This window comes from Engystomops pustulosus, chromosome 2 (assembly GCF_040894005.1).
Source record: "Engystomops pustulosus chromosome 2, aEngPut4.maternal, whole genome shotgun sequence".
Taxonomy (NCBI): Eukaryota; Metazoa; Chordata; class Amphibia; order Anura; family Leptodactylidae; genus Engystomops; species Engystomops pustulosus.
Genome location: NC_092412.1, coordinates 9,081,941 through 9,096,341, shown reverse-complemented (window position 1 = coordinate 9,096,341; position 14,401 = coordinate 9,081,941). Strand labels below are relative to the sequence as shown.

The 14,401-nt window shown below is 50.5% G+C and overlaps 2 protein-coding genes across 2 annotated transcripts in view; one reads left to right on the top strand and one right to left on the bottom strand.

Annotated features, from left to right (window-relative positions):
• The window catches only part of LOC140116870 (uncharacterized), a 401,113-nt gene that overhangs the window by 183,982 nt on the left and 202,730 nt on the right, over positions 1-14,401 (bottom strand).
• The window catches only part of LOC140119745 (uncharacterized), a 41,810-nt gene that overhangs the window by 15,291 nt on the left and 12,118 nt on the right, over positions 1-14,401 (top strand). Inside the window, exons 2-3 of the mRNA XM_072139099.1 lie at positions 4,864-4,959; positions 5,414-5,533. Of these exons, the coding sequence (XP_071995200.1) occupies positions 4,864-4,959; positions 5,414-5,533 (216 nt within the window). The remainder of the gene's footprint in view (positions 1-4,863; positions 4,960-5,413; positions 5,534-14,401) is intronic.

Sequence of the window (14,401 nt, the reverse complement as noted above, 5' to 3'; positions counted from 1 at the left end):
AGCCATTACTACAGGTAATGAGAGGAGGACAGAGGAGCCATTACTACAGGTAATGAGAGGACACAGGAGCCATTACTACAGGTAATGAGAGGAGGACAGAGGAGCCATTACTACAGGTAATGAGGGGAGGACACAGGAGCCATTACTACAGGTAATGAAGGGAGGACACAGGAGCCATTACTACAGGTAATGAGGGGAGGACACAGGAGCCATTACTACAGGTAATGAGAGGAGGACACAGGAGCCATTACTACAGGTAATGAGAGGAGGACACAGGAGCCATTACTACAGGTAATGAGAGGAGGACAGAGGAGCCATTACTACAGGTAATGAGAGGAGGACAGAGGAGCCATTACTACAGGTAATGAGAGGAGGACACAGGAGCCATTACTACAGGTAATGAGAGGAGGACAGAGGAGCCATTACTACAGGTAATGAGGGGAGGACACAGGAGCCATTACTACAGGTAATGAGGGGAGGACACAGGAGCCATTACTACAGGTAATGAGGGGAGGACAGAGGAGCCATTACTACAGGTAATGAGGGGAGGACACAGGAGCCATTACTACAGGTAATGAGAGGAGGACACAGGAGCCATTACTACAGGTAATGAGAGGAGGACAGAGGAGCCATTACTACAGGTAATGAGAGGAGGACACAGGAGCCATTACTACAGGTAATGAGGGGAGGACACAGGAGCCATTACTACAGGTAATGAGAGGAGGACAGAGGAGCCATTACTGCAGGTAATGAGAGGAGGACAGAGGAGCCATTACTACAGGTAATGGGAGGAGGACACAGGAGCCATTACTACAGGTAATGAGAGGAGGACACAGGAGCCATTACTACAGGTAATGAGAGGAGGACAGATGAGCCATTACTACAGGTAATGAGGGGAGGACACAGGAGCCATTACTACAGGTAGTGAGGGGAGGACACAGGAGCCATTACTACAGGTAATGAGGGGAGGACACAGGAGCCATTACTACAGGTAATGAGAGGAGGACAGAGGAGCCATTACTACAGGTAATGAGGGGAGGACACAGGAGCCATTACTACAGGTAATGAGAGGAGGACACAGGAGCCATTACTACAGGTAGTGAGGGGAGGACACAGGAGCCATTTCAAGAACAAACCTACAGAACCTATCCTGTACGTAACCCGGAGACTGTATACATAACCAGCGCCCCGCCCACACTGTTCACATGATCTATCACGTCCTTCATCCACCACTTCTTATCTATACACATGTACACCCCTACTGTGATATCACACTCCCAGGGACACATAACTAGTGGATAGTGAGGAGGAGACGTGTATGAGGTAGAGAGCGTCCTGCACTGAGGAGAGAAGAGGTAAGTGACCAGAGGAGGGACTACAACTCCTAGCATGCTCCAGGAGTACACACACTATATGGAGGGACTACAGCTCCCAGCATGCTCCAGGAGCACACACACTACAAGAGGGACTACAACTCCCAGCATGCTCCAGGAGCGCACACACTATATGGAGGGACTACAACTCACAGCATGCTCTGCTATTAGTGAGGAGTGGCATAGTCCAGCGCCATCACTCCTCCCTCAGTCCAGTGACCTCCCCTCCAGTGTCTGGAGAATCCCCATCTGTCACATCACACATGTCATGGACACAATTGCTTCATATAGAGTTTGCTCTTAGTTCTTGTCATGTTTCCTCAGGTTCTATAGATCCAGGACTCCCAGAGGTTTCTCCTAAAGATGATCCTTTCCATCAATGATCCACCAGGGATCCGGGAGAAGGACAGAGAGCAGATGGCGGCCCGGATCCTGGAGCTCACCCTGGAGATGATCTCCTTGATAACCGGAGAGGTGAGAGTCTCCCAGGACACGGCTCTTATCTCTAGGAATAACAGCGGGAAATGACTGGAGAGGTGAAGGATTCTTAGGATCTATGTAGTGATCAGTGTCTCCCCATACACAGGATTACACAGTAGTGAAGAAGTCGTCTGGTGAGTGTGTGACCCCCCGTGTGTCAGGAGGATGGACCCAGAGCCCCATCACCGAGCCTCCACCTCATTCACTGATACATGAGCAGAAGATCCTAGAACTTACCTCCAGGATCACTGAGCTGCTGAGCGGAGAGGTGAGCGCTGCCGGGAATGCTGGGACATTGTACATATGCAAATAAGCTTTTCAGAATACCAGGAAAACCCCGCCTCTTTTACTACCTTGTTAGGCAGCCTCCTAAACATCAAGCATGACTTTCAGGAAGCCTAATGACATGATAAGGTAGGGGTAGGGAACCTTTGGCTCACAGACAAGTTATTGATAAATAGTGATGGGCAGTGATCACTGGATGCAGGGATGTTACCTGTGTCCTTTGTGTGACCCAGGCGCCATCGCCAAACCGTTGCTTAGGTGATAGCGCTTGTGCCATAGAGTATAGCAGCATCCAGTCCTCTCTATGACCCAGGCGCCATTGCCTAAGCCAGTGATTTTCAACCAGTGTGCCGTGGCACACTAGTGTGCCGCGACACATGGCCGGGTGTGCCGCGGGAAAAGTTCCCCAAACGATGGTGCCCCCTGTGTTTTGTTTCCCGGCAATGCGCAGCGATGTGCAGTCACGGCTTCTTACAATGTAGGAGACGTGGACAATAACACATGCGCAAGCTTTGAACCTCGCACGACAAAATGACGTCACCGAGGCCGGCGCATCTTCCTGAGAGCGGAGAGAATCTCGCATTTGCCCACCAATAATGCTGACTATATGAGCTTTTGCCTGAGTATATGAACTGTTGGCAGAATACTCAGCATAGGAGCTGGTACTTGTAGTACTCCAGCAGTATACTGCATATAACAATGAGAAATACTATAGTCATGAGGCTGGAGTACTACAAGTACCAGCTCCTATGCTGAGTATACGAGCCTCATGGCCATAGCACTTCTCATTGTACCCCTTTATTTTGCAGTATATGAGCCACATAATAATCAGCACCATATACTAAAAACAGGGAGAAACTGAGAACTGTTGAGGAAGAGCTTCGTGTGTGTCTTTCCACCATTCCTGGCAGGAGATCCCTCAGGTTTCACACTGAGTAAAATAAATTTAGAATCTATATTATTAACTATATGTATAATATGACTGTATTAGTGTGATTTTGTGCTATTTTGGTTGGTGGTGTGCCCCAGGATTTTCTAAGTATAAAAAGTGTGCGGCTCAAAAAAGGTTGAAAATCACTGGCCTAAGCAACGTTGGCAGCGGCACCTGGGTCATAGAGAAGAGCGCAGGAGTGATGAGAAGCCGCTGAAGGGAGAGCAGGTAGGTGAGTATACCCTTTTGTTTTGTTTTTTTACTGTGACATGTGTTGTGACTACCTATCTACTGGTGCCTGGGGGCATGTGATGGGGCTACCTATCTACCTTGGGCACATGCTGTGGCAACCTATCTACTGGTGCCTGGGGGACATGGACTGTGACTACCTATCTTCTGGAGGACATGGGCTGTGGCTACCTATCTTCTCGGGGGGTTATGTGCTGGGTCTACATATCTTCTGGGGGACATGTGCTGTGGTTACGTATCTTCTGGGGGACATGTGCTGTGACTACCTATCTACTGGGGACCATGTGCTGGGGCTACCTATCTACTGGGGGACATGTGCTGGGGCTACCTATCTACTGGGGGTCATGTGCTGTGACTACCTGTCTACTGGGGACCATGTGCTGGGGCTACCTATCTTCTGGGGGACATGTGCTGTGACTACCTATCTACTGGGGACCATGTGCTGGGGCTACCTATCTTGTGGGGGCCATGTGCTGTGACTACCTATTTTCTGGGGGGCATGTGCTGGGGCTACCTATCTACTGGGGACCATGTGCTGGGGCTACCTATCTACTGGGGGACATGTGTATATTGTGTGACTCTCACAGAATTACATTTTAAAATATGTGGTGTTCATGGCTCTCGGTTCCCGACCCCTGTGATAAGGCATTAAGCCAAACCAGTAAATCTTCTCCCTTGAGGAAACACGTGTCGGAGCGCCTGGCGGTGCAGTCATTAGATATGGGTAAGGGAGATACATTTCTGCTGTTTGTTACCATAATGTGAGAATAAGATGGAAGCAACGAGGGGTTAATGATGGGGTCACTTTGCTGCACAGAACTTGCTGCGACTTTGCGTTTACCTAAAATGTCTCCGTATTACTAGCGATTCTGACAACACATTTGCCTGAGGCTTTTGTTATATTGGAATCTTGATATGTTTTATCGTTTACAGATTTTAGACATCACAATAAATATATATTGGGGCTCATTTACTAAGGGCTCACTTTCGTCGGACTGTTCATCTGTTTCGACGTTCATCTGCACAGATATTTACCATGGGTCTGCACTGGGATTTTTGCGCACGGAATCCTTTCTTTGGCGCAGCTGCGCTGCTTCCATGCGACAGAAATGGGGGGGGGGGCGTCGGACAATCCGACCGATATTCTCATAAGAACTGGGTCGATGGTATTGAACGCGCTAGAGAAGTCACTATTCTCTGGGTATGGGTATGTTTTGTGTAGAGGGATAAGAATGGCATCGCCCGCACTCATCTTGTTGCTGTAAGCAAACTGTAGCGGATCGACGCTTCCTCTTACAGCCTCCTTCAGGTGCGGTGGACGGACCCTTTCACAAGACTTCATTACGTGTGATGTTAAGGCGATGGGTCTAAAATCACCATAGTCGTTTGCTCTTTTGGGTTTTAGTGGACGACGTATACATGAGACTTTATTAGGTTTCTTGAAAGTCCTGCTTGATGTTAAGGGGCTGCCTTACAAGGTAGCAGAAGAGGCGCGGATCACCTTATCCCATCCTTGAAAAATTATTTTAATAATGTGCGTCTCAGGTTTCTATAAGGTGTCAGAACGTCACTGTCTACTTCTCCATGGGGGAGTGGGAGTATATAGAAGGACACAAGGGCCAGTACAAGAACTTCCGGACAGTGAATCGCTGCCCAGGGGTGGACAATGGCAGAGACTACATGGATGCGAGGATATTGGACATTACCATAGAGATGATCTCCTTGATAACCGGAGAGGTGAGAGTCTCCCAGGACACGGCTCTTATCTCTAGGAATAACAGCGGGAAATGACTGGAGAGGTGAAGGATTCTTAGGATCTATGTAGTGATCAGTGTCTCCCCATACACAGGATTACACAGTAGTGAAGAAGTCGTCTGGTGAGTGTGTGACCCCCCGTGTGTCAGGAGGATGGACCCAGAGCCCCATCACCGAGCCTCCACCTCATTCACTGATACATGAGCAGAAGATCCTAGAACTTACCTCCAGGATCACTGAGCTGCTGAGCGGAGAGGTGAGCGCTGCCGGGAATGCTGGGACATTGTACAATAACACAAGGGAGGGGTCTGGGTGATGACTGTGTCATTGTGGGTGTCAGGTTCCTATAAGGTGTCAGGACGTCACTGTCTGTTTCTCCATGGAGGAGTGGGAGTATATCGAAGGACACAAGGACCAGTACAAGGACATCATGATGGAGGATCACCAGCCCCTCACATCACCAGGTAAGAGGAGACCTTCCTGATTATAGAGGACAGAGCAGGTGTGAGGTCACCTCCTCCATCATCTCATCATCACATATAGACAATGTATCAGTCACTGTGTATATTTCCTATAGATGGATCCTGTCAGAGAAATCCACCAGAGAGATGTCCCAGTCCTGGAGATTCCCGAGATATTACACAGGAACCAGAGAGATGTCCCAGTCCTGGAGATTCCCGAGATATTACACAGGAACCAGAGAGATGTCCCAGTCCTGGAGATTCCCGAGATATTACACAGGAACCAGAGAGATGTCCCAGTCCTGGAGATTCCCGAGATATTAAAGAGGAACCGGAGGAGAATGTCCCACTGGATCATCAGGTAGATGGAGCTGAGGTTCCTGTAAATCCTCTATAGATGGATGTAATGAGGCTTCTACTAACCTTCACCAGCACCATGGGGTGGAGGGCCTATGGGAGGATGTTGAAAGTTGCTGTGAAGTCCTGAAATCCATGAGCGCAGTCTCCACCTCAGGATCAGATCGGTTTATGCAGTAATATCATCGTAACATTACTGTTGATGTATAAAATCTTCACGTTGGATCTTTCCAGGAAAGTTGTGGTGGAAGGAGGAGCGAAATCCCCTCATCAGTGACAGAGGAGGGTAAGAGCCTTTCATGTATCTTGTGAGTTATTCTTCCCTTATACATTGCAGAGAGAGGTCACATCCAGGGGAGGAGATGGAGATCATAGTATGATAGTATATAAGGTTAGAAGAAGACACAAGTCCATCAAGTTCAACCTTTAAGAATAAAACAAATGTTTTTTCGCAAAAACCCGTGATATTTTTGCTTTCCAGAAAGACTTCCAGACCTTTAACATAGAGTCCACCATAACAACCTCCTGCGGCAGAGAGTTCCACAGTATCACTGCTCTTACAGGAAAGAATCCCTATCTATGACAATGGTAGAATCGCCTCTCTTCTAGGTGTAAAGGATGCCCCCTGTCTATGGTGATGATAGAACCTCCTCTCCTCTAGGTGTAGAGGATGCCCCCTGTCTATGGTGATGGTAGAGCCCCCTCTCCTCTAGGTGTAGAGGATGCCCCCTGTCTATGGTGATGGTAGAACCTCCTCTCCTCTAGGTGTAGAGGATGCCCCCTGTCTATGGTGATGGTAGAGCCTCCTCTTCTCCAGGTGTAGGGGATGCCCCCTGTCTATGGTGATGGTAGAGCCCCCTCTCCTCTAGGTGTAGAGGATGCCCCCTGTCTATGGTGATGGTAGAACCTCCTCTCCTCTAGGTGTAGAGGATACCCCCTGTCTATGGTGATGGTAGAACCTCCTCTCCTCTAGGTGTAGGGGATGCCCCCTGTCTATGGTGATGGTAGAACCTCCTCTCCTCTAGGTGTAGAGGATGCCCCCTGTCTATGGTGATGATAGAACCTCCTCTCCTCTAGGTGTAGAGGATGTCCCCTGTCTATAGTGATGGTAGAACCGCCTCTCCTCTAGGTGTAGAGGATGTCCCCTGTCTATGGTGATGGTAGAACCTCCTCTCCTCTAGGTGTAGATGATGTCCCCTGTCTATGGTGATGGTAGAACCTCCTCTCCTCTAGGTGTAGAGGATGCCCCTTGTCTGTGGTGATGGTAGAACCTCCTCTCCTCTAGGTGTAGAGGATGCCCCCTGTCTATGGTGATGGTAGAACCTCCTCTCCTCTAGGTGTAGAGGATGCCCCCTGTCTATGGTGATGGTAGAACATCCTCTCCTCTTAGTGTAGAGGATGCCCCCTGTCTTTGGTGATAGTAGAACCACCTCTCATCTAGGTGTAGAGGAGGCCCCCTGTCTATGTTGATGGTAGTACCACCTCTCCTCTAGGTGTAGAGGATGCCCCTGTCTATGGTGATGGTAGAACCTCCTCTCCTCTAGGTGTAGAGGAGGCCCCCTGTCTATGTTGACGGTAGTACCACCTCTCCTCTAGGTGTAGAGGATGTCCCTGTCTATGGTGATGGTAGAACCTCCTCTCATCTAGGTGTAGAGGAGGCCCCCTGTCTATGTTGATGGTAGTACCACCTCTCCTCTAGGTGTAGAGGATGTCCCCTGTCAATGATGATGGTAGAACCTCCTCTCCTCTAGGTGTAGAGGATGTCCCCCGTCTATGACAATGGTAGAATCGCCTCTCTTCTAGGTGTAAAGGATGCCCCCTGTCTATGGTGATGATAGAACCTCCTCTCCTCTAGGTGTAGAGGATGCCCCCTGTCTATGGTGATGGTAGAGCCCCCTCTCCTCTAGGTGTAGAGGATGCCCCCTGTCTATGGTGATGGTAGAACCTCCTCTCTTCTAGGTGTAGAGGATGCCCCCTGTCTATGGTGATGGTAGAGCCTCCTCTTCTCCAGGTGTAGGGGATGCCCCCTGTCTATGGTGATGGTAGAACCTCCTCTCCTCTAGGTGTAGAGGATGTTCCCTGTCTATAGTGATGGTAGAACCGCCTCTCCTCTAGGTGTAGAGGATGTCCCCTGTCTATGGTGATGGTAGAACCTCCTCTCCTCTAGGTGTATATGATGTCCCCTGTCTATGGTGATGGTAGAACCTCCTCTCCTCTAGGTGTAGAGGATGCCCCTTGTCTGTGGTGATGGTAGAACCTCCTCTCCTCTAGGTGTAGAGGATGCCCCTTGTCTATGGTGATGGTAGAACCTCCTCTCCTCTAGGTGTAGAGGATGCCCCCTGTCTATGGTGATGGTAGAACCTCCTCTCCTCTAAGTGTAGAGGATGCCCCCTGTCTTTGGTGATAGTAGAACCACCTCTCATCTAGGTGTAGAGGAGGCCCCCTGTCTATGTTGATGGTAGTACCACCTCTCCTCTAGGTGTAGAGGATGCCCCTGTCTATGGTGATGGTAGAACCTCCTCTCCTCTAGGTGTAGAGGATGCCCCCTGTCTATGGTGATGGTAGATCCTCCTCTCCTCTAGGTGTAGAGGATGCCCCCTGTCTATGGTGATGGTAGAACCTCCTCTCCTCTAGGTGTAGAGGATGCCCCCTGTCTATGTTGACGGTAGTACCACCTCTCCTCTAGGTGTAGAGGATGTCCCTGTCTATGGTGATGGTAGAACCTCCTCTCATCTAGGTGTAGATGAGGCCCCCTTTCTATGTTGATGGTAGTACCACCTCTCCTCTAGGTGTAGAGGATGTCCCCTGTCAATGGTGATGGTAGAACCTCCTCTCCTCTAGGTGTAGAGGATGTCCCCCGTCTATGACAATGGTAGAATCGCCTCTCTTCTAGGTGTAAAGGATGCCCCCTGTCTATGGTGATGGTAGAACCTCCTCTCCTCTAGGTGTAGAGGATGACCCCTGTCTATGGTGATGGTAGAACCTCCTCTCCTCTAGGTGTATAGGATGTCCCCTGTCTATGGTGATGGTAGAACCTCCTCTCCTCTAGGTGTAGATGATGGCCCCTGTCTATGGTGATGGTAGAACCTCCTCTCCTCTAGGTGTAGAGGATGCCCCTTGTCTGTGGTGATGGTAGAACCTCCTCTCCTCTAGGTGTAGAGGATGCCCCCTGTCTATGGTGATGGTAGAACCTCCTCTCCTCTAAGTGTAGAGGATGCCCCCTGTCTTTGGTGATAGTAGAACCACCTCTCATCTAGGTGTAGAGGAGGCCCCCTGTCTATGTTGATGGTAGTACCACCTCTCCTCTAGGTGTAGAGGATGCCCCCTGTCTATGGTGATGGTAGAACCTCCTCTCCTCTAGGTGTAGAGGATGCCCCCTGTCTATGGTGATGGTAGAACCTCCTCTCCTCTAAGTGTAGAGGATGCCCCCTGTCTTTGGTGATAGTAGAACCACCTCTCATCTAGGTGTAGAGGAGGCCCCCTGTCTATGTTGATGGTAGTACCACCTCTCCTCTAGGTGTAGAGGATGCCCCTGTCTATGGTGATGGTAGAACCTCCTCTCCTCTAGGTGTAGAGGATGACCCCTGTCTATGGTGATGGTAGAACCTCCTCTCCTCTAGGTGTAGAGGATGCCCCTTGTCTGTGGTGATGGTAGAACCTCCTCTCCTCTAGGTGTAGAGGATGCCCCCTGTCTATGGTGATGGTAGAACCTCCTCTCCTCTAGGTGTAGAGGATGCCCCCTGTCTATGGTGATGGTAGAACCTCCTCTCCTCTAAGTGTAGAGGATGCCCCCTGTCTTTGGTGATAGTAGAACCACCTCTCATCTAGGTGTAGAGGAGGCCCCCTGTCTATGTTGATGGTAGTACCACCTCTCCTCTAGGTGTAGAGGATGCCCCTGTCTATGGTGATGGTAGAACCTCCTCTCCTCTAGGTGTAGAGGAGGCCCCCTGTCTATGTTGACGGTAGTACCACCTCTCCTCTAGGTGTAGAGGATGTCCCTGTCTATGGTGATGGTAGAACCTCCTCTCATCTAGGTGTAGAGGAGGCCCCCTGTCTATGGTGATGGTAGAACCTCCTCTCCTCTAGGTGTAGAGGATGCCCCCTGTCTATGGTGATGGTAGAACCTCCTCTCCTCTAGGTGTAGAGGATGTCCCCTATCTATGGTGATGGTAGAACCTCCTCTCCTCTAGGTGTAGAGGATGTCCCCTGTCTATGGTGATGGTAGAACCACCTCTCCTCTAGGTGTAGAGGAGGCCCCCTGTCTATGGTGATGGTAGTACCACCTCTCCTCTAGGTGTAGAGGATGTCCCCTGTCAATGTTGATGGTAGAACCTCCTCTCCTCTAGGTGTAGAGGATGTCCCCCGTCTATGACAATGGTAGAATCGCCTTTCTTCTAGGTGTAAAGGATGCCCCCTGTCTATGGTGATGGTAGAACCTCCTCTCCTCAAAGTGTAGAGGATGCCCCCTGTCTTTGGTGATAGTAGAACCACCTCTCATCTAGGTGTAGAGGAGGCCCCCTGTCTATGTTGATGGTAGTACCACCTCTCCTCTAGGTGTAGAGGATGTCCCCTGTCAATGGTGATGGTAGAGCCTCCTCTCCTCTAGGTGTAGAGGATGTCCCCTGTCAATGGTGATGGTAGAACCACCTCTCCTCTAGGTGTAGAGGATTCCCCCTGTCTATGGTAATGGTAGAACCTCCTCTCCTCTAGGTGTAGAGGATTCCCCCTGTCTATGGTAATGGTAGAACCTCCTCTCCTCTAGGTGTAGAGGATGTCCCCTGTCTATGGTGATGGTAGAGCCTCCTCTCCTCTAGGTGTAGAGGATGTCCCCTGTCAATGGTGATGGTAGAACCTCCTCTCCTCTAGGTGTAGAGGATGCCCCCTGTCTATGGTGATGGTAGTACCACCTCTCTTCTAGGTGTAGAGGATGTCCCCTGTCAATGGTGATGGTAGAACCTCCTCTCCTCTAGGTGTAGAGGATGTCCCCCGTCTATGACAATGGTAGAATCGCCTCTCTTCTAGGTGTAAAGGATGCCCCCTGTCTATGGTGATGGTAGAACCTCCTCTCTTCTAGGTGTAGAGGATGACCCCTGTCTATGGTGATGGTAGAACCTCCTCTCCTCTAGGTGTAGGGGATGCCCCCTGTCTATGGTGATGGTAGAACCTCCTCTCCTCTAAGTGTAGAGGATGCCCCTGTCTATGGTGATGGTAGAATCTCCCCTCCTCTAGGTGTAGAGGATGCCCCCTGTCTATGGTGATGGTAGAACCTCCTCTCCTCTAAGTGTAGAGGATGCCCCCTGTCTATGGTGAAGGTAGAACCTCCTCTCCTCTAAGTGTAGAGGATGCCCCCTGTCTTTGGTGATAGTAGAACCACCTCTCATCTAGGTGTAGAGGAGGCCCCCTGTCTATGTTGATGGTAGTACCACCTCTCCTCTAGGTGTAGAGGATGTCCCCTGTCAATGGTGATGGTAGAGCCTCCTCTCCTCTAGGTGTAGAGGATGTCCCCTGTCAATGGTGATGGTAGAACCACCTCTCCTCTAGGTGTAGAGGATTCCCCCTGTCTATGGTAATGGTAGAACCTCCTCTCCTCTAGGTGTAGAGGATTCCCCCTGTCTATGGTAATGGTAGAACCTCCTCTCCTCTAGGTGTAGAGGATGTCCCCTGTCTATGGTGATGGTAGAGCCTCCTCTCCTCTAGGTGTAGAGGATGTCCCCTGTCAATGGTGATGGTAGAACCTCCTCTCCTCTAGGTGTAGAGGATGCCCCCTGTCTATGGTGATGGTAGTACCACCTCTCCTCTAGGTGTAGAGGATGTCCCCTGTCAATGGTGATGGTAGAACCTCCTCTCCTCTAGGTGTAGAGGATGTCCCCCGTCTATGACAATGGTAGAATCGCCTCTCTTCTAGGTGTAAAGGATGCCCCCTGTCTATGGTGATGGTAGAACCTCCTCTCTTCTAGGTGTAGAGGATGACCCCTGTCTATGGTGATGGTAGAACCTCCTCTCCTCTAGGTGTAGGGGATGCCCCCTGTCTATGGTGATGGTAGAACCTCCTCTCCTCTAAGTGTAGAGGATGCCCCCTGTCTATGGTGATGGTAGAATCTCCCCTCCTCTAGGTGTAGAGGATGCCCCCTGTCTATGGTGATGGTAGAACCTCCTCTCCTCTAAGTGTAGAGGATGCCCCCTGTCTATGGTGAAGGTAGAACCTCCTCTCCTCTAAGTGTAGAGGATGCCCCCTGTCTTTGGTGATAGTAGAACCACCTCTCATCTAGGTGTAGAGGAGGCCCCCTGTCTATGTTGATGGTAGTACCACCTCTCCTCTAGGTGTAGAGGATGTCCCCTGTCAATGGTGATTGTAGAACCACCTCTCCTCTAGGTGTAGAGGATGTCCCTTGTCTATGGTGATGGTAAAACCACCTCTAATCTAGGCGTAGAGGATGCCCCCTGTCTATGGTGATGGTAGAACCTCCTCTCCTCTAGGTGTAAAGGATGCCCCCTGTCTATGGTGATGGTAGAACCTCCTCTCCTCTAGGTGTAGAGGATGTCCCCTGTCTATGGTGATGGTAGAACCTCCTCTCCTCTAGGTGTAGAGGATGCCCAATGTCTATGGTGATGGTAGAACCACCTCTCCTCTAGGTGTAGAGGAGGCCCCCTGTCTATGTTGATGGTAGCACCACCTCTCCTCTAGGTGTAAAGGATGTCCCCTGTCAATGGTGATGGTAGAACCACCTCTCCTCTAGGTGTAGAGGATGCCCCCTGTCTATGGTGATGGTAGAACCTCCTCTCCTCTAGGTGTAGAGGATGCCCCCTGTCTATGGTGATGGTAGAACCTCCTCTCCTCTAAGTGTAGAGGATGCCCCCTGTCTTTGGTGATAGTAGAACCACCTCTCATCTAGGTGTAGAGGAGGCCCCCTGTCTATGTTGATGGTAGTACCACCTCTCCTCTAGGTGTAGAGGATGCCCCCTGTCTATGGTGATGGTAGAACCTCCTCTCCTCTAAGTGTAGAGGATGCCCCCTGTCTTTGGTGATAGTAGAACCACCTCTCATCTAGGTGTAGAGGAGGCCCCCTGTCTATGTTGATGGTAGTACCACCTCTCCTCTAGGTGTAGAGGATGCCCCTGTCTATGGTGATGGTAGAACCTCCTCTCCTCTAGGTGTAGAGGATGCCCCCTGTCTATGGTGATGGTAGATCCTCCTCTCCTCTAGGTGTAGAGGATGCCCCCTGTCTATGGTGATGGTAGAACCTCCTCTCCTCTAGGTGTAGAGGATGCCCCCTGTCTATGTTGACGGTAGTACCACCTCTCCTCTAGGTGTAGAGGATGTCCCTGTCTATGGTGATGGTAGAACCTCCTCTCATCTAGGTGTAGATGAGGCCCCCTGTCTATGTTGATGGTAGTACCACCTCTCCTCTAGGTGTAGAGGATGTCCCCTGTCAATGGTGATGGTAGAACCTCCTCTCCTCTAGGTGTAGAGGATGTCCCCCGTCTATGACAATGGTAGAATCGCCTCTCTTCTAGGTGTAAAGGATGCCCCCTGTCTATGGTGATGGTAGAACCTCCTCTCCTCTAGGTGTAGAGGATGACCCCTGTCTATGGTGATGGTAGAACCTCCTCTCCTCTAGGTGTAGAGGATGCCCCTTGTCTGTGGTGATGGTAGAACCTCCTCTCCTCTAGGTGTAGAGGATGCCCCCTGTCTATGATGATGGTAGAACCTCCTCTCCTCTAGGTGTAGAGTTTGCCCCCTGTCTATGGTGATGGTAGAACCTCCTCTCCTCTAAGTGTAGAGGATGCCCCCTGTCTTTGGTGATAGTAGAACCACCTCTCATCTAGGTGTAGAGGAGGCCCCCTGTCTATGTTGATGGTAGTACCACCTCTCCTCTAGGTGTAGAGGATGCCCCTGTCTATGGTGATGGTAGAACCTCCTCTCCTCTAGGTGTAGAGGAGGCCCCCTGTCTATGTTGACGGTAGTACCACCTCTCCTCTAGGTGTAGAGGATGTCCCTGTCTATGGTGATGGTAGAACCTCCTCTCATCTAGGTGTAGAGGATGCCCCCTGTCTACGGTGATGGTAGAACCTCCTCTCCTCTAGGTGTAGAGGATGCCCCCTGTCTATGGTGATGGTAGAACCTCCTCTCCTCTAGGTGTAGAGGATGTCCCCTGTCTATGGTGATGGTAGAACCTCCTCTCCTCTAGGTGTAGAGGATGTCCCCTGTCTATGGTGATGGTAGAACCACCTCTCCTCTAGGTGTAGAGGAGGCCCCCTGTCTATGGTGATGGTAGTACCACCTCTCCTCTAGGTGTAGAGGATGTCCCCTGTCAATGTTGATGGTAGAACCTCCTCTCCTCTAGGTGTAGAGGATGTCCCCCGTCTATGACAATGGTAGAATCGCCTCTCTTCTAGGTGTAAAGGATGCCCCCTGTCTATGGTGATGGTAGAACCTCCTCTCCTCAAAGTGTAGAGGATGCCCCCTGTCTTTGGTGATAGTAGAACCACCTCTCATCTAGGTGTAGAGG